The 23,970-nt window shown below is 39.8% G+C and overlaps 7 protein-coding genes and 1 non-coding gene across 16 annotated transcripts in view; 5 read left to right on the forward strand and 3 right to left on the reverse strand.

Moving 5' to 3' along the window:
• Window positions 1-49: 49 nt before the first annotated feature.
• TRNAA-UGC lies at window positions 50-122 on the forward strand. Its single transcript has one exon. It is a non-coding gene; the product is annotated as a tRNA-Ala (tRNA).
• A 148-nt stretch (window positions 123-270) lies between these two features.
• Window positions 271-4,756, reverse strand: LOC104824062 (probable methyltransferase PMT5). Of its 4 annotated transcripts, none has more exons than XR_773404.2 (10): window positions 4,620-4,756; window positions 3,369-4,322; window positions 3,110-3,245; window positions 2,753-2,993; window positions 2,386-2,611; window positions 2,047-2,204; window positions 1,634-1,937; window positions 1,271-1,403; window positions 926-1,136; window positions 271-563 (listed from the first exon to the last, which is right to left on the reverse strand). XR_773404.2 is itself a non-coding variant. In XM_010555987.2 (10 exons), the coding sequence occupies exons 2-9, from the start codon at window positions 3,881-3,883 to the stop codon at window positions 987-989; spliced, it is 1,863 nt and encodes a 620-aa protein (XP_010554289.1). In that variant the 5' UTR covers window positions 3,884-4,322; window positions 4,620-4,756; the 3' UTR covers window positions 271-563; window positions 944-986. The 4 variants fall into 4 exon arrangements, 1 of the variants encoding a protein (XP_010554289.1); XR_002024572.1 differs by having other exon boundaries at window positions 3,369-4,334; XR_773405.2 differs by lacking the exon at window positions 4,620-4,756 and adding an exon at window positions 4,413-4,594.
• Window positions 4,757-5,398: 642 nt separating this feature from the next.
• Window positions 5,399-7,076, reverse strand: LOC104824063 (protein KTI12 homolog). Its single transcript, XM_010555989.2, has 2 exons — window positions 6,951-7,076; window positions 5,399-6,613 (listed from the first exon to the last, which is right to left on the reverse strand). Exon 2 carries the CDS (start codon window positions 6,582-6,584, stop codon window positions 5,676-5,678), a length of 909 nt encoding a protein of 302 aa, XP_010554291.1. The 5' UTR covers window positions 6,585-6,613; window positions 6,951-7,076; the 3' UTR covers window positions 5,399-5,675.
• Window positions 7,077-7,302: 226 nt separating this feature from the next.
• LOC104824064 lies at window positions 7,303-10,007 on the forward strand. 2 transcript variants are annotated; one of them, XM_010555990.1, is made up of 3 exons: window positions 7,303-7,987; window positions 8,101-8,300; window positions 8,429-10,007. In XM_010555990.1, exons 2-3 carry the CDS (start codon window positions 8,111-8,113, stop codon window positions 9,724-9,726), a joined length of 1,488 nt encoding a protein of 495 aa, XP_010554292.1. In that variant the 5' UTR covers window positions 7,303-7,987; window positions 8,101-8,110; the 3' UTR covers window positions 9,727-10,007. The 2 variants fall into 2 exon arrangements, with proteins under 2 accessions (XP_010554292.1, XP_019059350.1); XM_019203805.1 differs by having other exon boundaries at window positions 7,303-7,436.
• A 182-nt stretch (window positions 10,008-10,189) lies between these two features.
• On the forward strand, window positions 10,190-12,682 carry LOC104824065 (probable leucine-rich repeat receptor-like protein kinase At1g35710). 3 transcript variants are annotated; one of them, XM_010555992.1, is made up of 12 exons: window positions 10,190-10,425; window positions 10,516-10,663; window positions 10,765-10,836; window positions 10,967-11,038; window positions 11,131-11,202; window positions 11,294-11,437; window positions 11,545-11,625; window positions 11,717-11,788; window positions 11,911-11,982; window positions 12,249-12,320; window positions 12,396-12,439; window positions 12,543-12,682. In XM_010555992.1, exons 1-12 carry the CDS (start codon window positions 10,353-10,355, stop codon window positions 12,563-12,565), a joined length of 945 nt encoding a protein of 314 aa, XP_010554294.1. In that variant the 5' UTR covers window positions 10,190-10,352; the 3' UTR covers window positions 12,566-12,682. The 3 variants fall into 3 exon arrangements, with proteins under 3 accessions (XP_010554294.1, XP_010554295.1, XP_010554293.1); XM_010555993.2 differs by having other exon boundaries at window positions 10,191-10,425; window positions 11,545-11,592; window positions 12,396-12,682; XM_010555991.2 differs by having other exon boundaries at window positions 10,192-10,425; window positions 12,396-12,682.
• A 438-nt stretch (window positions 12,683-13,120) lies between these two features.
• On the forward strand, window positions 13,121-14,532 carry LOC104824066. The gene is made up of 4 exons (XM_010555994.1): window positions 13,121-13,360; window positions 13,484-13,573; window positions 13,651-13,747; window positions 14,295-14,532. Exons 1-4 carry the CDS (start codon window positions 13,150-13,152, stop codon window positions 14,434-14,436), a joined length of 540 nt encoding a protein of 179 aa, XP_010554296.1. The 5' UTR covers window positions 13,121-13,149; the 3' UTR covers window positions 14,437-14,532.
• Window positions 14,533-15,149: 617 nt separating this feature from the next.
• On the reverse strand, window positions 15,150-20,167 carry LOC104824067. 3 transcript variants are annotated; one of them, XR_773407.2, is made up of 5 exons: window positions 19,688-20,167; window positions 18,645-18,856; window positions 17,784-18,546; window positions 15,566-17,703; window positions 15,150-15,452 (listed from the first exon to the last, which is right to left on the reverse strand). XR_773407.2 is itself a non-coding variant. In XM_010555995.2 (4 exons), exons 2-4 carry the CDS (start codon window positions 18,852-18,854, stop codon window positions 15,701-15,703), a joined length of 2,976 nt encoding a protein of 991 aa, XP_010554297.1. In that variant the 5' UTR covers window positions 18,855-18,856; window positions 19,688-20,167; the 3' UTR covers window positions 15,490-15,700. The 3 variants fall into 3 exon arrangements, 1 of the variants encoding a protein (XP_010554297.1); XR_773406.2 differs by having other exon boundaries at window positions 15,150-15,465; XM_010555995.2 differs by lacking the exon at window positions 15,150-15,452 and having other exon boundaries at window positions 15,490-17,703.
• A 2,479-nt stretch (window positions 20,168-22,646) lies between these two features.
• LOC104824068 (uncharacterized protein At5g01610-like) overlaps window positions 22,647-23,970 on the forward strand; it is a 2,102-nt gene continuing 778 nt past the window's right edge. The window contains exons 1-2 of the mRNA XM_010555997.2: window positions 22,647-22,858; window positions 23,690-23,744. Of these exons, the coding sequence (XP_010554299.1) occupies window positions 22,757-22,858; window positions 23,690-23,744 (157 nt within the window). The 5' untranslated portion in view covers window positions 22,647-22,756. The remainder of the gene's footprint in view (window positions 22,859-23,689; window positions 23,745-23,970) is intronic.

Raw genomic sequence — 23,970 nt, forward strand, 5'->3', positions numbered from 1 at the left:
ACAATTTTTATGACGAAAAGAGTCATCAATTAATTTATTAAACATAAATGGGGATGTAGCTCAAATGGTAGAGCGCTCGCTTTGCATGCGAGAGGCACGGGGTTCGATCCCCCGCATCTCCAACTTTTTGTTTTTGCATCTCTCATTGAACCATTTTGTACTTTTTTCCCCCAGAATTTGTAGTTGGTGAGCCAGGATTGACAAAAAAAAATAAAATATTCCAGAGGTTTTACTGATATATATATATCAAAGCATACGAATGTTTGGAGATGAAGAGAAAGTAGAGCTTGAAGCATATTCAGCCGAAAACTAGTGGTATTACAACTTCTTCTGACTGTTCAGTGGCATCGCAAAACAATAGGGAGGCAGAAAAAAAAACACATGGAAAAATTGTGAATGATGAAAAAAAATGGAATGGAAATAATAAAGCTACAGTTTTGTCCAGAAAAAAAAAGGAAAGAAAAATCAAAGAATCTTGAATCTACTTCTATTCTCTGTGGACCTCACTTTCCATTTTCTACAGCCTCCTCATCTTTGGTTCCCTCAGTCTTCTGAAGAGCACTCTGGAGAAAAAAACAAATGAGATCCGTCCAGAATTAGAAGGCATTGCTCTTCTAGGATCTGAAATCCATGTAGTTTCAAACCAGATGACAACGTAACGATCCCGGTTCATACCCACATCGAAAAGCATCTAAAGATTGAAATTTGGCAACCCGGTCCATACCCACATCGAAAAACATCTAAGGACTGAAACTTTGGCAGCCGGGTTATGTTAAACTCATTGCATGGACCACGTTCTTGATACGTATCAACAGACTTTTAGAGGAAAAAAACAATATTTTGCAGCATTTGGATTAGGTCTCTGATTACTTAAAGCTCGGATTTTGTTCAGGAGAAGTATAAGAGAAGGAGGGAGGGAGCTTACAGGTGAAGAAGACTGTACTTTGTGTTTGATGGGTGAGAGATGCACGTTGATGTCGCCTGAGTTACTTTTTCAGGAAAGGTTTCTGACAGACGAGAAGCCGCTGGTCACTTCCATCCTGAATGTCGATGACCCGTGCTTCCCATCGCACTCTAGTGGCAAATGCTCTTGCCATCTCTATTACCCCCAGCTTGTCGCTGATAACAACCCATCCCTGTCCATCATCAGACAAAGACGAAGTTTCAGTTTCGATGTCTCCACGAAAATCGAGGTTCAAAAACTCGGGGAAAACTTGGAATGCAATGGAAGTTGGTCTGAATATGGAAAACAATGGACAGAGATGTGTACCTCAGGGCGGAGAATCCGGTCCATCTCCAAGAACAGGTCCATCAGGCTACACCTTTCTGAACTAAGATGGGTGAGAAGTTCATTGGCATGAAGCATATCATATGTCCGAGGATATGTGGGGAATGGTTCACACCTGCACATGAATAAAGGGAGGATTACATCCGTGAATGGTTTCTAGGAATCGGGTTATGCAAATGTATCTTACAACAAGAATATGGATGGAAGTATTGGCTTTCATCCTCAAGATTGGTCAGATAGGGACAAGAATTCTTCTTGTTTAAGTTCAAATGCTACTCAGGCGCTGGTTTTTGCTTAGGTGGTCAGAAGATACCGAGAAAGATGTTGAAATGGAAACACACGCACCAGTCATGAAGAACACCGGCAAAACCACGATCAAGAACCATAGGAAGAGTATTGCGGGAATTTACTGGGATCACATTCATCACCCACGCAGATTTTCCTTCTTCAAGCAGGGCGGCATTCAAATTCCCATAACGTGCATTCATGTCCATCACGTTGCGTACCATGTTGAAAGGAGGGAGTGGATCTTCATCACCCGGTCTCTTCGGGTGGTCTGAGAAAATTAAAGGTGTAAGCAAAGACCAATAGTTTTTCAGGGCTAGCCTCCATACTTGCATGTCCTCAAAGAATTCTTCAGGTTTGATACCTGTTAAAAGAAATATCCAGGAAAAAAAAGTATGCTTAATGTCGGAAGTACAAGTGAAAATTGATTTGATGAAAACAAACAAACAAACAATTCTCGAACCGATACTTGCCATGAACTTCAAACTCTGCTGGTCTTGTTCCCCAAGCAGTGGAACTGTTCTGAATAGAAATCCAGCGTTTGCTTGTGGTTCCACTAATACATGAAACTAGGGGGCCATAGTATGGAATACTCTCTCCATCTTTGCAAAGAGGTATAGAAGCTTGCGGGCTATTCCAAGCAGAAAAGAAACAAAATCATCAGTGGGGGGCATTGCCGCCAAAGGATAGGTCATGGCTATGAGAGAAACCAAGCTCGGACAGGTAAATTGTTCCAGAGCTTTTGTATTTCTATATGAAAACAGAACTTCCAAAATACTTAGACATGCCTCAAGGACCCTGACCCTACTCACCGAGAAGAATAGCAATTTGAATCCGCTGTCTTTTGCCAAAGAAAAGTTTCATCCTGCTGAGCAATGAGACTCCAGCAAATATTCTTAGATAGCTCATCAACCCGTGTTGAGATGCTTGTTTTCTTAGTACTCGGCAAATTTCCCTGTGATTTGCTCGTAGGAGAAGTTAAAACAAAGTATCCCCCAGGCTTGAGAACACGATCCACTTCTAAGAGCAGCATTGCATCTGCTTAAGAGAGGCCACCGAAAGGAAAGCAACACCATCTTAGTAAAGCAACCGATTTTGTGCTCAAACTTCAAAGACAGTTGAGCTACCCCTTCGAACTCATAAGATGCCTTTCGAAGAAAAAAAAAACTGAAGAGTTACCTTTTATATCCCAAATAATGCCACATTGAGCACAATGGACCATGTCAAACGACAAAGCTGGATATGGAAGCTGTTTCGAAATGAAATTGGCAATCATGGCAGGAAGTCCTCTCTCTAGAGCTAACTGGACTTGGCTACCAGTGGCTTCATACTCTGCAATACAGATAGGCATCAACTTCAAAGACACGAGATGTGCTCCAAAGCTACCAAAGCCACAACCGATGTCTAGCACAGTCCGTACCTGTAAGTATTTAGAACAATATTAAGAGTGTAAACTTAACCAGCAGCCTGCTTTCAAAAGCTGGAGACAAAATCTAACAAGTAGGGTAGTCAAAATCAGACAAAAAGAAGACTTACGCCTGCTTCGAGAAATTCAGTGTCACTTCCTAAGCCTATCATCTCTGCAATTTGACGGGCATAGTCTTTGACGCCATCAAAGATCAAACCATCCTCTGAGTGAAATGCAATTTGATTCTCTTCAAGCAACATTAACCTAAAGATATATTGAAAAAGGATAAGAGCACAGAACAGAAACACGAAGGCTGCAAAGAAAGGTTGTGAGATTTAAAAAACAACAGGACCCGATGTTAACTCAAATGGGTACATCCCAAAGTACCTTTTTGTCATGGTTCCTGATGAAAGAAACTGGTCTTTGGTTATCTTCACATTTCCGCTCCATATAATATCTCTACCAAGCGGCCATCTAAGGGGTATCTTATAGTCCTTTGGCAGTCGGACTACACATCTTTTCTCTTCTCTTTCAAGCTCACAGTGTCGGTCAAACTCCTCATCGTCTTTAAGCCCAGCAAGCATATTGGATGATACGTTGTAACAAGGTACATGATTTTCCTTCTCTTTACCACACAAGGGAAACTCTTTAAACCGACTAGCCTCGAAAGAGAGAGAACTTAGATCCAGATAATCAACAGCTGCTTGCTCCTTTATCCTTCTGTAGTTGCTATAAAAGCTGGGTATCCGTGCTGAAGTTGCATAATCATATGAACTGGATGATGTAGATGTTCCTAAGATGGTAACTAGAGCAACAACACCAATAATAACTAACAGCAACCAGCTGATCCGTGGTCTAGGACCAAAAATGAGGGGAAAGCCCTTATACCTGGGACTTCTCATATCGAAAACTCCTCTTCTTTAACCCCGTTAATGGCTACCTCAATACAAATTTACTATCTAAGGATTCTTCTTTTCTTATCCGAGGGTTTGTCATCAGCTTTTCTTCATAACACACAAGCTTCTAACAAGTTCCATATGCATCCGTACATAGTTTCCCGTACTGAATAATTGTCTGATCTAGCCAATCCCGATTCACATCTACGGAAATTCGGTAAAATCAACACGAACTCCCGTAAAAGGTGGTCATGAACAGTGACCAGAATCCAAGGAACAATGCGGAGTTTCGCTTCTATGGATCAAATCAGGAAGAACGCGGCAAATGTACGCAGAATTCAGAACAAAAACACACGCGCCTTCGTTAAACCTCGATGTTGGCAATTGAACACAACTCGGCGATGGCGATTATGGAAACGAACCTGGGACGCAGCAGATCGACCACCTGCAATTAAATCTCGCAGATCAAAATAAAAAAAATTCAGAAAGAGAGACATTCCTTTTTTAGTTATTACATAGTGAAACGAAAACGAACTTCCTTTTCTTCTAAAAATCCCCGTTATCATCAAGCAAAAGAAGCCCGAAAAAGCTTTCTGGTTCTGTGGCTAAACCCAATCCCAAATCCGAAAAGATGAGATCTCGAAAATGGTGATGAGGATCAGAGATCAGATCAAAAGTGAATGCCGGAAGAACCAATCATCCACGACGAAAACACATCAATTAGGGGTTTTGAGGTGCGTACCAGTAATGGGTCGTTGAAAAGGATTCAGATTTCGTCTCAGAATGGCGAAACACGAACGAGAGAGAGAGAGAGAGAGAGAGAGAGAGAGAGAGAGAGAGAGTCCAGTTTTGTGGGGGCTGTAAGCTTCTGCTCTTGCGCAGAGTTCGTATATGATTGATGCAAATAAATGTGAAAATTAAGCAAGCACATTAATTAATAACTGATTTAATTAAATCCAAATTAACAGGCTAATTAGATCTGGGAAAGGCCGTAACTTCTATAACAAGAAAATCATTCTTGGTTTTTTTATATCCTCCTGCAAGAAAACCAGCAAATAAAGTAGCGGCGGAGGAATAATTGCATATAATGCCATCATGCTCTTAAATAAATTGGTCTCTGGTCTCTTTTTTTTTTTTACCATATATATTTTGTGACACACCCAAATATGAAAATATCTATGTGTGTAATCCTAGCTCATAGTTTTCTATAAGATGCATATAGTATGACCATTTTTCATCCAAAACCAGACATTTTCTTCTGTCCAATTCAACGTTACAAAAAGCAAGAGCATATAACCTCTTTTTACGCGTAATCAAACCGTACCAAACCGAGAAATATAGTATTTTTCTCAAAACAAATAGTTCAAATTTCTTGAACCATATTATTTTTAGAAAATCAAATTACGTGAAACCGAATCAAATTTTAAAAAACTCCCAAAAACTAAAAATTTCTTAAAAAGTATATATTTTTTTTAATAAAAACCAGAATCAAACCGAGATAAAACCAAAACCGAACCGAAATGATATAATAACCGTACATAGTTTTGTAAAACCGAAAGAACCAAACAGAATCATTCCTAAACCGAAACCGAACTATCTGAAACGCCCAGCTCTAATTACAACACTCACGGGAACAAAGCTTAGAACCATATCTCTTATGTTATCGGTACAACATCATTAGCTTCAGAGACAATAACCAGACAAAAAAAAACAATTTTTGCCCATAATTTAATCCAGAAAATGAGGTTAAAGGCTGCAAAAGATCAAAGAGGAAGTGTATATATTTCTCATCATCAATTCAAGCACTACCTCCAAGCTCTCTGTTCAAGTAATCCACAAACATTCTCTTTGCACTGTCTGCATCTGATGGAGGAGGTGGCCCGCTCAAGCTCGTTTGACCTGTCAACTTAACAAACGTTCTCTTTAACCTCCTGAGCTCTGGTAACCCGACCGGTCTAGAGATGGTAACTGAAGATAGCCCTTGTCCTAATGAAACTCTGTTCACTGACCCACCAAGTGCCTGTGCTTCCACGATCGCGTTGATGATTTCTTGAGTAGCCTTGTCCAACTCATACAGAGAATTCGCTTCCGAGAATCTCGTGGTTTGAGTAGCAATAGTGGGTTGGAGGATTTTCACGTCATGGGTTTTGGAATCAACTGTCTTGGTTAAATATGCCACTGCATCTGTAATAGCAGGAGAGGCTTTGTCAATTCCATCTCTAGAGGGGTTTAGCTCGAACAGAGGAGAATCCCATCGGTTTCTTCTTTCGGGTTTCTCGAATCTCCTCACCAAATCTTCAAATATGTTCTCGTCGTATGATGCCTCCTCACCTTTCTCTCTGCGTTCCTTATTCCACCGTCTGCAATGGTCTTCATCCACATCACAGTACAGAACACAGTATCTAATACCGGTGGCACGAGCAAGGCACCATAATTCGTATCTGTAACCCTTGATGTTGTTCAATGAATCCACGACAAGGATGCTGTGTCTTGAAACCGATCTATCAACTTCTGACCTAAGCACTCCCCTAAGGTTCTTCTCCGCAGGCATGTTAGCATAGTTCTGATTCCGGTCAAGATGGAACGAAGCCTCGTCGACAATCCTCACAGTCTGCTTCCATTCAGAATCCCTCAGGGCTTCGGCTAGGGCCTTTGCAGCTGTCGATTTCCCACTACAGGGCTGCCCACAAATCACAACCAGCGCCATTGATTGCACTAGATCTCAACACGAACACACTGACAAAAAATGCGACCAAAATCATATCAGTCGCAGTTCGAGGATTCGATTTAAAATAGGCAAACAGTTCTGAAAGTATAGGGGAAGATAAGCACGAGACAAGAAAGGGTAAACAATCCCAGATGCAAGAACAAGTGAAAATTCCAGAAATCCTCCAAACCATGAAGCCAGAAATTAGGATCAAACCCACAATAAAACCTCTGGAAAATGTATTATACGAATGATCGAATAAAGAAAAGCGATTGAAGATTATCTTCTTCGTCATAGTAGCCATCAAAAGAACGAAAAATCGATCCCAGCTAAAGCATCCGATGAATCAAAAGAACTCAAATTTACCAGCTCTGATTGCTCCAAATTTAAGGGGAGCCTTTTCGCGGTTTCGGTAATCCAAATACACGCACTACACGGAGGTCTGGGGCAGCAACAACCAGAAAGCTTCAGAATTTGGTAACGAGAGGTAAGGAATTGGGAATTTAGGGTTTATTGAATCAGATCCTGGGAGACCGGTTCATGCTCTTCGGTTTGGTCTGGTTAACAATTTTACCAAAATCAATTCGGTTTTGGTTGAAGCGACGCAATGTGCGAGGTGCTTGTAAATTGCAAGGGTGTTTTCGTGATTTCATCTACTTTTATAATAATAATAATAATAATAAGGTACAGCTCGTTACCTTAGAAGTAAATTGAAAAAGATATTCCTTCTATTCGAAAACCACGAATTCTAACCCTAGCCGCCTTCGAAATTTCCCAATTTTTTCATCAATTTTTTTCTTCGATTTCGCACTCCGATCCTCTCCTTCTTCTGGATCGATCTTCTAATCAGTTGTAATTTCAATTTTCCTCTTTGTTTGATCTTCCGATTGATATCTGTTTTTATCGCAGCCCCTCGCTGTGGTCAAATCTAGGGTTTGGTCATCCTTTTCACGATCGAAGTCTCCAAACGTTAGATCCGATTAAGGATTTGTTTCATTATTGATTCTTTCCAATATTCCTCTCGATTTCGGTTTTGATTTTCGACTTTTCCCTAATTTTTAATCGTTTTCAGCTCTTGTATTTTCGGACGCCCATACGGCTCGCTAGATCTGTAAATTATCAGAGGGCTTTTGTCTTTTCTCCTGAGATTTCACCGTTTCTTCATTTTTTGATTCGTGATTTGGTGATATTTGTCGCAAATTGAAATCTAGTGGTAGGGTTTCCTTTGGAATTGGGGATTTTTTTTCTTCCTGAGATTCAATTAGGGAAACATAATTTTCTGTTGTTAATTTATTGTAAGACTTCAATTCAGCTCCCCTATATCCATCAAACCTTCTAGAATCATCCATTTATCTACCATATTTGTCCTTTACCCAGTAGAACCACCTTTACCGTTTTAATAGGTAATTAAATGTCTCTCATAATGTTTTAAGACGTGCAGTTTAAATGGCTGTGGGAAATTCTAACATTTCAACATCAAGTAACTGACTTTACTCCTTCATGTTACGTTGTGCAGGTCAGATAAAATGGGATTGAAACGCCCTTTTGATATTGTGGATGGGCAAGAGTTCAACGTTAAGCATGCAAGACCACTTGCTCAGGATGGGCAAGAGTTCAACGCTAAGCATGCAAGACCACTTGCTCATGGCAATAACTTGACCCAATTAGATTTGGTAGTTCCATATCACGTTTCCTTTGGGAAACCAGGTGTCTTTGGTAAGATATCCCCTGCAGTGGCGCTTACACATCAATTGGTTTTCCTCTCTTCTGCTTTGGGTTTCACCCGAGACAATGCAGTAGCGTAATAAACTATGGTTTGTCTTGCATGATGTGTATCATTGCAGGGGAGCTTATGAGTGACCTATGCAGGTCGGAATGTGAGGAGATTGAAGGTGAGACTTCGAATGAATATGGAAATCTTGTTGACAAGGGTTTTGAGGCCAGCTCGTGTGATGAGGATGCTGGGTCTGGTGCGACGATTGAGTCATCCCTATCACACGAATCTCATGAGTTAAATTTCCCCTGGAGGCCACTTTCTCCTGTGGAGGATGTATATTCGTGTTTGCTGGATTGTTCTCCTAGGAAGCAAGTTCCCGTTGGTTCTAATTATCAGGCTGATATCCCTGAATTTGGTAGGCCTGCCAAGGAAGAGATTCTGGAGGACTCAGTTACAGCTCGGAAGAGTCATGGAGATGAAAGACTGATGGGAAAGTGCATAATTCCAGGTCCCAACTTTGATGCAACTGGAATTGAGGTTTCCAAAACTGGAAAAGGAAGAGAGGATTGCTTCTGCTGGGACAAGGGCTCCATCAGATGTGTGCGACAACATACCGTGGAAGCCAGGGAAGACCTTATCAAAACGATGGGGTATGGAAAATTTGTGAAGTTAGTTTTCTGTGAAATGGGGGAGGAAGTTGCCCGGAAGTGGGCTGAAGAGGAGGAAGATCACTTTCATGAGGTTGTTTACTCCAACCCAGTTTCACTGGGTCAGAATTTTTGGAAGAACCTAAAGGCGGCCTTTCCTTCACGAACCATAAAGGAGCTTGTGAGCTATTATTTTAATGTCTTTGTCCTGCAAAGACGGGCCGCACAGAATCGTTCTGAAAGCTTGGACATTGACAGTGATGATGATGAATGGCAAGTAGATTATGATACTTTTTATGGAGCCCAAGCTCCAGGTGAGGAAGAAAACACTTGCATGGCATCTTCTTTTCACCGCCACACTGGAGTAGAGTACGAGAGAAAGGATAATGAGGATGAACAGAAGGGCAGTGATGGTCACCGAGGTAACGTGGGAGATTGCTCTGGAAATGCGACTAAAGAAGATTCAATCGACAATATCTGTAATGTATATAATGACAAGGTTTCGAGTAAAGACAGGGATGAGGTAACCATCGAAGAAGATGACTCGTGTGCGTCTTTGGAGTTTCAAACCGGTGTGGTCTACAAAGAGAAACCCGACAACATGGGCAAATGTTGGCGCCATAGATTTGATGGGTGTGGAGATCTCGTCAATCAATTGTATTCATTCGGTGCGTCAAACCTTTGGACCAAGAAAATTGATCTTCTGCCAACCTCGAACATGATCGAGGAGATATTCGGCCAAGATGACTGGGAAGACAGTTCCAGGGGAAGAAGTTAATGAGGAGGAGGGCTCTCTTCTCGGTGTTTCATCTCTCTCTTGTGTGTAAATGCATTGTTTTGAGAAGCATAAGCTTAAAGTTCCCTCCTTTGAATCATTTGGTTAGGACCAGGTTGGAGGAGGAGGAGCTCATGTTGGGTTAACCATGAAATTTGTACAGCTAAGTGTCTTTTGTCCTTTGTATATCTAAATTAGTTTCCCCTGTAAAAAAAACAAGAAAAAAGCAGAAAGTTTGTGAAAATCATCCAGGTTGTGTAAAAAAGCTCAACTTTTTGTCATAATTTACAAGTTTCGTTCTATTGCTTCTAGCCTTGTATAATAGTGGGGAACGAATTTAGGCTCAATAAGGTATAAGTTGGGCCGAATTAATGGGCCTGGCCTGGCCCAGTAAAATTAATAATTTATGAGTATAATGATAAATTAACTACCGAAATGAAGATCAATGCACTTCCAACCGTTTTTTCATGCCGCGTTCGCTCTGTCTCCACTGAGTCCGGCGACGACTATAACTATTCTCTCACCTTTTTCACGCGCTAAGAATAGAAATCGGTGCCCTTCTCTTCTTCTTCCGTGAATAATTTCATATATGTAACCGAGGCTCTACCGACCTTTCTCGAGCGTAACCGATGGCTCATTTAAGGGTTTTCGTTCTTCTGCTTCTGATCGATCTCTCCCTCGCCAAAACCGTAAAACGAGACGGTGATTTTCCTCGAACATTGTTCTCGTCTCTTATGTTATGGACCGTCGAGTTGTGATATTTCTGGTTTTTGTTTTTCGTTTTTGAGGCAGTGAGAGCGTTGAATGAGATAAAGACTTTGCTGGGATGGAGAGTGGTGTACTCCTGGGTCGGAGATGATCCTTGCGGAGACGGAGATCTGCCTCCGTGGTCAGGTGTCACTTGCTCCACTGTCGGCGATTATCGTGTTATCACCAAGCTGTAAGCTTTTCGAGCTTTGATTCGTCTTTTCCCATCGTGGGCTGCTGGAAAGTTTGAGTTTTGAGTTGCGTATTTCATTCTGGGTTTGTGATCTTTTTCAGAGAAGTGTATGCAGTATCGATCGTGGGCACTTTCCCAATGGCCGTGACGAATCTATTAGACCTCACTGTGCTGTGAGTGTGTTTGTGTGTTGATTCTTTCGTTTTTCATCTGGAGAAATTGTTGAGAAGATGAAGATTCAGCTCAGAGAGCGGTGGCTGTTTAAACCAATTGAATTATGAACTGGTGCGCTGATATGTGCAGGGATCTGCACAACAACAAACTGAACGGACCAATTCCTCGTCAAATCGGGCGGCTTAAGAACCTTAAGATACTGTAATAATGTTCTTCACACCCTTCTTTCAGCTCTTTCTGTGATCGCCCCTTTGTGTTGATTCCGCCCGGTTTTGTGTTTGTAATGGAGAAAGTAACCTGAGGTGGAATAAGCTTCAAGGTGTCCTCCCTCCTGAAATTGGTGAATTGAAGAGACTGACACATCTGTGAGTGACTCCACTCTTATGTCATTTTTGGAATGTGAGCGAATTCCTCTCCAAGTTTGATCCTTTTCTTTTCCTTGGAAAACAACTGCAGGTACCTTAGCTTTAACAATTTCATAGGAGAAATCCCCAAGGAGCTTTCAAATCTCCCCGAGCTTCGGTATCTACATCTTCATGAGAACAGATTAACAGGACGGATCCCACCCGAGCTGGGAAACTTACAAAACCTCCATCACTTGTAAGCTTCAAACAGTCTTGTAACACTGTTCACCAACTTCAGATAAATAGTTTCAGATCTATTTAACAACATGAGTGCTGGTGCATGATCTTTGTGTGTATCTGTAGGGATGCTGGAAACAACCATTTAGTGGGTACTATAAAAGAACTTGTAAGGTTAGAAGGATGCTTTTCAGCTCTTCGAAACCTGTGAGTGAGAGCTTAGACTTAGCTACTGAATCAAAAAGCAATCACCACCAATCTGTTTCTGAATTTAAGGTCTTATGAACTTTGTCTGTAGTTACCTGAACAATAACTATTTGACGGGAGGGATCTCGTTCAAGCTTGTGAATCTAACAAACCTAGAGATCTTGTAAGTATATGAACCATACCTTTCGGTTTACGAATACCGACTTTCAGTCATCCCTATTCATTTTGTGGTTTTTCAAAGCTGGAGTTTAAGCTTCATGAATCTGCTTCTCTCTTTAACTGCAGGTACTTGTCCTACAACAGAATGACTGGAACTATACCATGGGAACTTGCCCAGATACCGAGACTAACCTACTTGTAAGCTCCACTTACTGAATTTCTTAATGTGAATCCATAACTGAAAGTTGATTTGAGACAGATGGGCATGATGAAACAATCCAACATATTAATCGATAAGGCAGAACACCGACATCATCTCTGTTCCTAGTTCAAAGTGTGAAGAATGTCGGTGTCACTGCAGTGGAAAACAAAAGAGTTCTTGAACCTTTTTTTCGGCACGGCTTATCTTGAGTTATTTCTCAGGTCATTCTCTGACAATCTTATATGTTGGATTGAATTTTCAGGTACTTGGATCACAACCAACTCAACGGGAGAATCCCCGACGCCTTTTATGAGCATCCCTTCCTGAAAGAAATGTATGTTTCATGAACTCAGTGTACCTCATATTATGACACCATTCTTGATTAATATGTATGTATGTATGTTTCCAGGTACATGGAAGGAAATGGTTTCAAGCCAGATGTGAAACCAATCGGTGAACACAAAGGCCTCGAGCTTTCTGATTCTGATTTCATAGTTTAGCCTTCAGACAGATTACAGAAGTCCTGTTTGGTAATAGCTATAGTTTTTGTTCACAGGGTTCATATTCTTGATTGAATAGAAAGCATCTTCTCGCCAAGAACGAAGAATTATATCACCGTGTATTTTTTGTTGGGAATATCCCAAATAATACCTGAATTTTTCAATTTTTATAAAATAAAACCTAAACTTTGTTTTTTATCAAATAATATCTCAACTTCATTTTTCACTTAAAAATAAACCCGAACTTTATAATCTTTGTCATTTTTAAACATATTGCTGATATGACGTTTCGATATCCTACATGACAAGTCAGTAGGGACTGATTCTATGCCGGGGAATCATCGTTCACATGTCACGATATCAGAATCAACAATAAGATTAAAAATGACAAATATTATAAAGTTCGCGTTTATTTTTGAGTGAAAAATGAAATTGAGGTATTATTTGATAAAAAACAAAGTTTAGGTTTTATTTTATGAAAATTGAGGAGTTAATCTTTTTTTTCTAATAGTTTTTGCATAATTTCTTAGTTGGGCTTTGATTGAGCTCAAACAGACCAATGGGCCTCGTGTTGGCCCAATTGAAACGGCTTTGCTTTCGGCCATCTATTTGAGCAAACTTTTTTTCAGACAAAAAAATAATATCCAGAAATAGAAGGAAGGCATGATCCTAAGCAGATTCACTCATCTCTCCCACCCGAACTTCATTCTCCATGAATCTCGATTAACTCAATCTCCTCGTATCTCCAAAATTCAGTGCTCAAACACATCATCATCATCATCGTCATCATGTGGTGTAACGTTTCGCCATCTGCTCCACCAGTCCGCCTTCCCTCTCGCCGCCTCACTCACTCTTCTCCTCTCCCCCTCTCCCGGTAACTACATCCTCTACTTGTGAATGTTCGCGTATATGTATATGTGCAGCATGTATGTATGTATCCATGTATGTATGTATGTATGTATGTATAATGAAACACATGTGTTGGATACTGCGGCAGCTTCAGCAGGGCTAATGTCGGGATTCCCCGGCATAGAATCAGTCCCTGGTCCCGAATTGCCTCAAATCGACTTCCTTAATCGCTTCAACGGTACATATTTTGCTTACCCTTTTAATATTTGGACAAAATCTGTTGGTTTCTGCCCAAAACAATGATCTTTTCTGCAGAAGCAAACCAGAAGATGTACGCAGAAAACGATGCCAGATTCAAGGAATCTCCTTTGCTCAAGAAGTTGCTTGAGAAGTCCAAGCAGAACAAAGAGAAGTAAGTATTTTCACCAAATCCCTCCATAGTTAACGAGTGAATCTTGATGGGTTTTTTTTTTTTCTAGTTTCTGTTGATAATGGTAGCAATCTTTCTTGACAGTTCTCCCATGGGTTCATCATCTCCTGCATTCATCTGTTTCTTTCCATGAATCTAAAAAAACAGTACTTGGGCTAGTGTGTTTTTTGGGTCAAGGTTTGAACTTTGGTAATAGGGTTGACACCATTAGTTTCAGACAATCGTTTGAACAGCTTACTGCTCCGTTTTCAATTCTATCCATTACAATGTTATTACCCACTTGAAACTTATAACAACTGTGTTTATACCAAAACCGGCTTCTTTCTCCTTAAGGAAAGTTTATCGAAACTCTAAATTCTCTCAAGTTGTAACCACCTCATTCACCCGAAACTGTAGTAGACTCCCTTCCCTTTTGAGGATATTATTTTATTCCGAAATCGGTTTGTTTTAGAGGTTGAAATCCCTGGATGATTATCATAAGATACCGTATAATCCGAGGTTATGAAACTCTCTGTTTCTTTGATCTTAGGAATGAAAGAGAGGTGCAAGACAAGTACTGCTTAAGAGGAGCCGAGTGGGGAGTTGGGGATTGCTCAACAGCTGGGATGACAGAGGAGGAGAAGGAGAAGTTCATCGCCATGTTGAAAGAGAAGGCCGCCGCTCCAAAATGAATCTAACCATCAAATCATTCATATACATATATGTATGCAAACATTGATCGAAACCATATAGATAATGAATGTTTCTTTAAGTTCTTGCTTAGCCAATGGTTTTTGATTCTGTAGCCATTCTCGAGACTTATCTCTTTCCGAAGTCCTCCTTTCGGCTTTCATCAATTCTCTCTCGCCCCCGAGAGAAGCGTGGTGGGCCACACTAGGCCCATCGTATCTGTATTTTGGGCCTTAACATATAAAGCCCATGTGAGTTTTTGCTATGCATAATGGGCCACGCCCGGCCCATTAGATAATATTTTCTTTTACGAGTAAATAAACCACGTTTTATTTTATTTTGAGCATCCCAGAAGTATATACATACAAATCTATAGGAACCTCAATTTTAATTTAAGAAATAAATCGTTTTGGAGTTAGATGTAGAATCGTTTAGGCACTTTTTTAGATATTTTGTTCACTTTGCGATAAATTGCATTATATTTTGTAGATATATAATTGATTATAAATTCTAACATGAGAGTACAAGTATACTCAGTTTCAAAATAGATTAATATAATACGTAAATTGATTTTCCGAAGAAAAAAATATATTGATATATTTACTATTATGAGACAGAAAAAGCATTACAGAATTCACATGCAATAAAAGATTATGAAAAAAATTCAGAATTGATTCGAATTATTGAATGGAAAATTAATATTTGACATAATGCCATAACTAAAATTCTATATTAAAAACTGGACAACGGTGGAACAAATGCGAAAAGACGGACCAAAAGCCCAGAAGCAAAAGGTGGGTGGGACATGAAAAATAAAATAAATCCATAAATATATAAACAAGTGGAAACTGAAAATATGTTTGTTTGTTTTTTTTGTGTGCGCGTTTGTGTCGGAGAGCTGATTCGATGTACCAAAAGATGTCTTTTTACTTGATTGGTTACTCTCAAGTCAAAATCTTTTCCTCCCCTCACGCGCCCCTTCCGCGCGTGCATTCCACACCAAATTTGCAGGCAGAAACTGAGAAAATAGCCTCCAAACCCAAATGACAAAACGGTAAAAAAGAACTCAGCCATCGATTGATCCAAGAGTTGTCGTTACATTAAATGAATGATAATTGCCAAAGCATTCACCTCGTAAAATGTTATCTTATCTTACAACGAAAACATCATCATCAATGGCACTTCCGTTTCACCTTCTTCATCTTTCACCTTCTCTACCACGATTCGATCGCCATTTCCCAGAAGAATCTCAAAAGGGTATTGTTATTAACACGCAAATGATGTATGGGAATAACGATTACCAGTAGGAGGACATCGTTGTCTTCTCGGCCTTCTCGTCATCTTCCCCCATCCTGTAAGGTTTCTATCTTCTAAACCAGCTTCTATATCGCCATTGCCGTTGTTTAGATGTTGACCGGATGGGGGAATGGCTGTTATATGCCTTCTTCTTCTTCCTCGGGTCGAGCCGGTTTTCCGTCTTGCTGAACTCGAAATCCACGTGATTCCCATTGCTCTCATGAATCCGTCGAACATCTGGATATCTTCCGTAACTTCGTGCCTCGAAAGAGACATGAGCCCCGGGAGAATGTCCCTTTGGAAATCCCTCCTCTGCCTTCCCCTTCTCGAGCTTCCTCTTCTAGGTCGTTGGCCCGAAACCAACGCAGGCCCCGAGGGCTCCTCGAATTTGAGGCCTTCCGGAACCGATGACTTGGGCATGTACCCGTCTTCCGTGACCTCGGGTAGCTGCAATGTCATTGCCTCGAAGTAATCAACCTCTTCGTCGATGGAAGATGATGATGATGCACCATTGTTCTTCTGGGAACCCTTACTTGTCAAGAAAGTGTCGAGCTTTTGGTCAATATTCTCTCCATGAACGTATATTGTTTCAGCAAACCATTGCAGGATATGCTCAGAAGATTCTGCTGAAGATGAAGGACGAGCAAAAACTCCAATAGCTGCTGTATCTCTGAGCTGACAAGCTGAAGAGATTGTCACTATTGCCTCTGCTGCCATCTTCTCTTGTTCTTCCACCGGTTTCTGAGTTTCTTCGGGTGCATCGTCTTCATCAGACTCGAGAATTGCAGGAGCTTCCAGATCTATCATGGGTACCTTTGCATTTAATCTTGAACCGGGAATCGAAGAACAGTCTTCATCTTCAGTAACAGACATGTTCAAGTCAATCTGAAACCTAAAACCAGCAGAAATCTCTGTCCGGGTTTGATCCTCTGTTGATCGATCCTCATCTGAGAGAACAGCTTCAGGATCACAGGGAACGTTGATGTCAAACATCCGAACGTTATGCCCCTTACCTTTTTCTCCATTGAATTGGTCTCCATATCTACAAGGTTCATCAAAAGCGGGTCGCCCGATAATTTTTCCATTAGCCGAGCAGTCAATAGCATCGATATTCTTGGTCCCGGAGTTATCGGAACAAAGAACAGATCTCCAATTCTCAGAGCACAAACCATTCTGAGCTTTGTTCCTCGGGTCATCATTGATTGCCGGGGAATTCAGAGTACAGCCAGTCATAGGATCACATTGCCCACCAGCTATCTCACTCTTACAAGCAGGCTTGGAATCTAGCCACGGTAAAATGGCCAGATGCCCTTTCTCTACGTTTGAAACCGTCACATTCAAATCCACGTCTCTCGCAGGCTTCATCTCCGAGCCATATGAATCCTGGTATATGTTTCCCGGGCTGTGTTCACTTCTCCCGTTCACATAACCATAGCCTACTGCCAAAAAGTTTGATTGAATTTCTTTGGAAGCAGAGGAGGACCCGAGGTAAAACCCGTTCCTGCTATTCCCGAACCCCATGTTAAACCTAGAATTGTTGTCAGACTGCGACTTGTCCATGAGAAACCCCTGTTTCTGAGAATCACTGCCACTCAGAGGGTTGGAAAAGTTTTGAAACGGGTGTATCTGAGCTGCGCCTGACCCAACTTCCCGAGGGAAGAATCCAAAACTAGAGTTTCCCCGAGATGAGTTCAAATGGTTCCATTGTTGAACAGAAGCAGGAGGGTTACAGGGATGCAAGCTATGAGCGTTAGAAGCCACACTTGATTCCAAGTGACTTTGATGGATGATAACTTCACGACTACTCGTGTCGGCTTCTAGATCAATAAACGTCCTCTCTCTCCAACCCGAATGAGGAAATTCGAGAACTTTCCGTGAATTATAAGACGTGACTTGCGTAAGATGGGATGAACTCAATGCCTTGGCCGGTTGAAGAAATGGGTAAGCAGATTTCTGGATGTCGGTATAATGACCTGTAAATGAGAAACTGTTATAGCATTGAAGAAAACAGAATCCATGTAAATCCGAGTTTGCAGATCAATAAACATCTTACCGACTCCCAAAGACTGAACTTTCTGAACCCCATTCTTGTCTGAATGTTGAGAGATACCAGTAAGATGTTCCCTTTCACTACCCGAATGAAGTGATACTTCCATGGACGGTATCTTCATTCCGTTGCAGAGATTTTGGCCTTGAAACTCACTGTTACATGAATCACGGGGATATCCATATGCAAACCCATTTGCTTCTCGAGCCTTCTTGATTGGTTCATTCAAGTCACCCAAACAATTGCTGCTCCGAAAATCTGAACTGATCCTCAAAGAATCTCCCTGACATTCAACTTTCAAGTCCCCATCAGGAAGATGACTTGAATTGCCACTAGTCCTGTAATTATCTTTAAACTCAACGGTTTCTTCGGTATCGATGTACTCATCAGCCGGAAGATGAAGATCTATCATCATCATCTTTTTCCTGGCTTTTACAGGTTTAACCTCCAATAGTTCAACATCCTTCGAGCAAGATCCATTTTGTGATGGAACTGGGCCTACTTGAGAATTGCTTCCTTTCCTGGAACTCATTGGGGAGTGGTGACCATTATCCTCAACCACCGACATGGATGGTCTATCGTAAACCAAATTGGCCGATGGGAAATTCGGCATTTGCCATTTCCGGGCTTCATCATAAGTAACTTGAGACAGTAAGGGGCTCGATGAAAACGATGCCCCGACTAAAACCCGGTTTCTACTTATCTCTTTCCTTTTCAATTCATCCATCATTTCCCTCTGTATTCTGTACAGGCGGTGAAGTTCATAGACCTGAATCCAGGATCAGATTGACACAAAGAAACTAAGTAGAGATGGCAAAACCGAAATGCCAAAGAAATAGAGAACTGAAGATGTCAGAAAAAGTATACCTGACTCTTAAATACAGCCTCATGTTCAAGCATCGTCCTTCTGACTAAATCTTTTTCATACCCGAGGTATGAATCTGCCATATTCCTCGGTGGGAAACCATTATAGTATTGACTATTCGCTAAGCTACAACCACTAGAATCTTCGTTGAGATCCCTCATAGAGTGATGATATCCCGGCAATAAACTTTCACGCTGCACTTTCGTTCCCATTCCTGGTAACAAAAACCAAATAAGAAATGCCTCAAGAAGTTTCCTTCATGGATATAAACAACGAGCAGAAAACTTTGCCAACACAGATTTACCATCTGAACAATATAACTTGGCCCTTCCCTTGAATCATCTCGCTAAGGCAAGAAGGTATAAAACAAAACAATGCAATAATACCACCACCAACCCGCTCACGCTATGCATATAAGCTTAACGACTTATACGATCATCACTCAGAACAATACAAACCTCGGCGTTGAAGCTCGTAAAGAATGTGAAATGGAATACTAAGTTGAACTAAGGGCTATACCCGGGTTCTAGAACAATTGTAAGCTCAAGAAATGGAATATTTGATTGAACTGAGCTAAACCAGGGCCTTCTAGAAGAATTACAAGCTCACTGGTGCTAATAACTCTGTGTGAGAGCTTTCAGCATTCAGGACAAAAGGCAACATTACCTAAAGATCTAAGCAACAGAACAAGCCTTGTAATATTCCTACAGCAGCATCTCCACGGAACCAAACAGTATATCTATACAAACACAGGAAGATATTCATTCATCCAGAAGCACATGACCAAAGCATAGGTGTATATACCGAATTCTCAAAGGCGTATACACACATCCGTAGAGAAATCGTCTCCGGAGTCAAAGTGTACGAATTCTTACAAAAAATAGTCAAAGTTCAGCAAAGCTAGATACAGATTTTCCACAAAAAAATAAGCGTGAAACAGTAGAGAGAAATGCATAAGCACACAAGAAAACGAAACTTGGATAAGCAAACGGCAGAAAATGGATTGAAACCGATTGTGAAGCTTTAGGGAATGGAATTTTTTTACCTCAGACCCACATCCTCTCATCGCCAGTCCTCGACACTTTCACAGAAAAATCTGATTCCAAACAGAGAGAGAGAGAGAGAGAAAGGGAGAAAATCTCGTAATCATAGAAAATTCAACCTCAGCCGCAGAGAATTTGGAACCCAAACAAAATATGGGAAACGAGGGAATATATTTATAGCGGAAACGCCATTAAAGGAAAAATTTAGATCGAAATCTTCGATCTACTGGGCCACTCTCTCTCGGATCAGAAAAACCCAAATTTCAGGGGAAGAAAAAGGCAATTTCCTTGTTTTTCATCTACTAGTGCGATAAAGAAATTGTTGTTTACAGAGAAAAAAGAGAGAACCCAGATGAGAAAATCACACAAACAAACGACCCTTCTAACAACAGCGACATAAAATCAATATTTTTTAAATTTAGAAAATAAAAGAGTAAGGAGAAGAACATGAAGAAGAAGAAGAAGAAGAAGAAGAAGAGGAGAAATGGGCAATGTCTAGATTCTCTCCATCTTTACTTGCTTTTTGTATACCTATTAAAAAATAATTAATCATTTACTACCTTTCTTTACAGGCAGAAACATGATATAAAAATATAATATATTATTAAAAAAAGAAACAAATCAGAAATTCCTGTGAATATTTATTGTTTACCATAACTTCCACTGCGTCCCTCGTTTGTGTCCCCAAACAAAAACTGTGTTATGCTTCCTTTATAATTAGTTAATTAATTATATTGGTAATGTTCCTTTGCTGAGGATATTAATCTATTTGGTTTTTTGTTTAATAGAAAAAATTTACTGCTTTGCCATGATTAAAAAAAAAACTTCAAAACAAAGATAAGGCAATTCAGCTAATTACACAATTAAGCTGTAATGAATCAACTAATTACAGCACACAAATTGTGTGTGGACCCACTTGAATACGTTCTCTCCCGTGGGTTCAATGCTAAGAAAAACAAGATAACCCTCGAAGTTACCGATAATTACGAGAATGGGATTTCATCGTCCTTTTGTGCTGATTGGTTTGTCCTTTGGTTTCAATTAGAGGTTCAATCGGGTCATTGAAAAGCTTGTATGCTTAAACCCTCCACGTGGCTTCCTTTTTAACACATAAAACGTCGTCGTTTTTGGCGTCTTGCATGGGGAGAAAAGCGAGTGTTCTTACATTTTTCATGGGAAATTTGGTGGTTATATATTTAAAAAAAAAGATTTGTCACTTTAAAAAATATCCTTTTACTATTATGAATTTTTTTCTTATAGATAAATTTTTGTTTTTACATAGTTTCGTTTTTGCCAATATTTTTAAAACAAGAACGATTTTGCAGTGAACTATGATGAATTCGACATGATTAAATTGCGTCACTTTCCTTTAAAAATGATATTTTGGGTTTAACCAAATTGATGATATCTTAATCCGTGTTATCCGAACTAATTAATTTTTATTTGGGTAAGTTGGAATTAGACCTTAAATAAAAGGTGATCCAAAAATGCACATCCGGAAATGTCGTTTTCGTTGGGGGGAAATAAGCAGTTCAATGCTATATTTATTAAGCCAAGTGATTAGTCAAGGGTCGCATCTTGGTGGGGCCCTTACATTGATTTCCTTAAAAATATTATTTCCATATATATGCACACACAGATACACACATAAAGTCATATGTGATGTTACACTATTTGTCTTCTATATTATATATATATATATATAAGAAGTGAACGAACCACTGAAAGTTATAATAAAAATAAGAATATATGCGTCACGCGGTTATCCTAGTATTGTTGTTTTTGCGGCTGAAATTAAGAAGTGATTAAGATTATTTTGGGGGGTTTAATTTTAAATTTAGAAAAAATATTATTTATATCTATTTTTATTTTGATTACACAAATTTTCCTAGATCTTGTCCGTCATACATAAAGATCTTATTATTTATTATTGGGATAAAGCTATTTTTTTGTTATAGTGTTCGATGAATTCTATATTATTATATACTGTATATTATTTAATGCACAAATTAGTAAAATTTTAATTTTATATTATCGTAAATGTATGGCCCATTGGGCCGATTATGTAAGGCCCAACACAGTTTGCCGGCTATGGTGTTCATCATATGTATTCGACCCGCTGCTTCACTTCAGCCGCTTTGGGCCTTAGACCCAACTTAAATACCCAAACTAATTGGATAAAGGCCCAAATCTAAGCCTAGCCCAGCCCATTTATCTTTTGCATTAAAAAAATATTTTAGGATTTATAAGAATCCGAGTCCTTGTCATTTGTTGGCTGGAATTTGTCATTAGCCAACTCTGGGCCCACAGCATCTTTCATCATCCAATCATTTCATTCGCGTCGAATTTACGCCTCTGCCACTAAATTATTTCTTTCTTTTTTAACGTTTTTTTTTTATAAAGTCTTTTTTTAACAAGTTGTTGCAACGTTTCCATTATTAGGATACTTCTTTCAGTTTTTTATTATGATGTTTATTATAATTATATTGATTTATTGAGTTGAAATCTTATTTTATCTGTATTTGATTTGTATTACAACATTATTTTTAAACTGGTTTTATTTCTATTAATTTTTATTTACTTTTTTATTTGATTTGATTTTTGTTCATTTAATTTGAATAAATTTTAAACTCGGATTTTATTTAAATATACGACTATATATTATTTGATTTAGATTGATTCGGTCGGCCCTGTATATTTAAATAAAAATATTTGTATTCATATTTGTAACAAAAAAAAAATCATCTAAAAAAAGGGTATTATTTTCTCATCTAAACGCAGTTGATAAATCTTGCCAAAAAAACAAAACGTAATTATCTCAAAATTAGTTTCTTAATCTACATTTTTAAATTTTGGAAGACGAATTCAAACTACGATAAAAACGCTGATGATTAGCGAAAGCAAAATTACGGAAACACCCTCGTCTTGCATTTCTTTCTTCGAAGCGTTGCCACCTGGAGAAATGTGACGCCGCTTTTCTCACTCTGCTGTATCACACAGCTTTTAGCTGCACATTTGTCTCGTCTCTCTCCCTCCCACAAGCCCACCCCGGGGAGAGAGAGAGAGAGGGAATGGAGAAGGCATTGACGAAGGTGACGAGCTTGAAGGTGGGAAGTTCATGGATTACGAAGAAGGCGAAGGATGAGCTCTCGAACATCACCAATGACCTCACTGTGAGTACTTCGACTGGATCTACTCTCGCTTCGCTTTTCTGTTCGTCGTTGTTCTTCTGGGGTTTTGCGGTTGTTTGGGACGCGACTCCGTTCTGAATCTGGTAATGGATGTCTGGAATCGGTAGAAGAATCCGAGATCTGTAGAGATTCGACTCATATCATTCGAGATGAATCCTCGAGATTAAACTGGAGATAGATGAAAGTATTAGAAATACTAGTCCCATTCGAGCGGGAATTGGATAGCCGACTCTGAGCCTTACGTTGATAATTTCGCAATGTTCCCGAATTTGATCTTTGATTTCCGGGAATTCAGTTCAGATAGTTCAAGAGTCACAAGATCGAGTTTAGAAACAATGAGGACCACAGGAAGAGCTCGAATTTTCAAATTCAGCCCAGTAGGATCTCCATTTGATGAACGGAACGATTCCGTTGTGTAGGAAGATGAGAGACTCACAAGGGTTAAAGATGATTTTCGATTTAGGAGAGTTCCATTCATTCATTGTTTATGAGAGGGGACCGATTCTTTAGTAATGTATCGAGCTATCTATACAATTCGAGCGAGATGCATTGCTTATAAACTGATTGAGCTCTGAGTGAATGCCCACATATGATATGATCTAAAGAAGCCGTTTACGTAAATCGACCCGACATTGTGAAAAAGTTGACATCTTTATGGAAAATTCTTGATTTACAGCATGCGTAGTGTGTTCTTGGGGATTGAATAGTAACACCCAAGATCAATTTGCAAGTTGCTTGGATGTATCCTGATATGGTAACAGATTGTGCACATACATTTCTGATGTAATAACAATGTTTTCTTTCCATTTTCAGACTTTCTCTAGCACTGTTGAAGAGAAGGCTAAATGGGTTTTCAACAAGCTGAAAGGTACAAGATCATACTCTTTTCTTTCTGGTCAATCACATTATGTTGGCACATCAAACTCCTCGTGAGAATCGCCATTGGCAAAAGCTTCATAAGCAGTTTGTAACCTATGGACTTGTCTGATCTTCAAGACCTTCGTATTTGCACCAGTGATGCATTTAGCTGCAGTGACGTAACTGGTTGGACCTGACAAATTCTGATGGAAAACAAACATTTCGATCTCTTTCCC

The sequence above is a fragment of the Tarenaya hassleriana genome, unplaced genomic scaffold (genome assembly GCF_000463585.1).
Source record: "Tarenaya hassleriana unplaced genomic scaffold, ASM46358v1 Cleome4, whole genome shotgun sequence".
NCBI classification, from domain to species: Eukaryota; Viridiplantae; Streptophyta; class Magnoliopsida; order Brassicales; family Cleomaceae; genus Tarenaya; species Tarenaya hassleriana.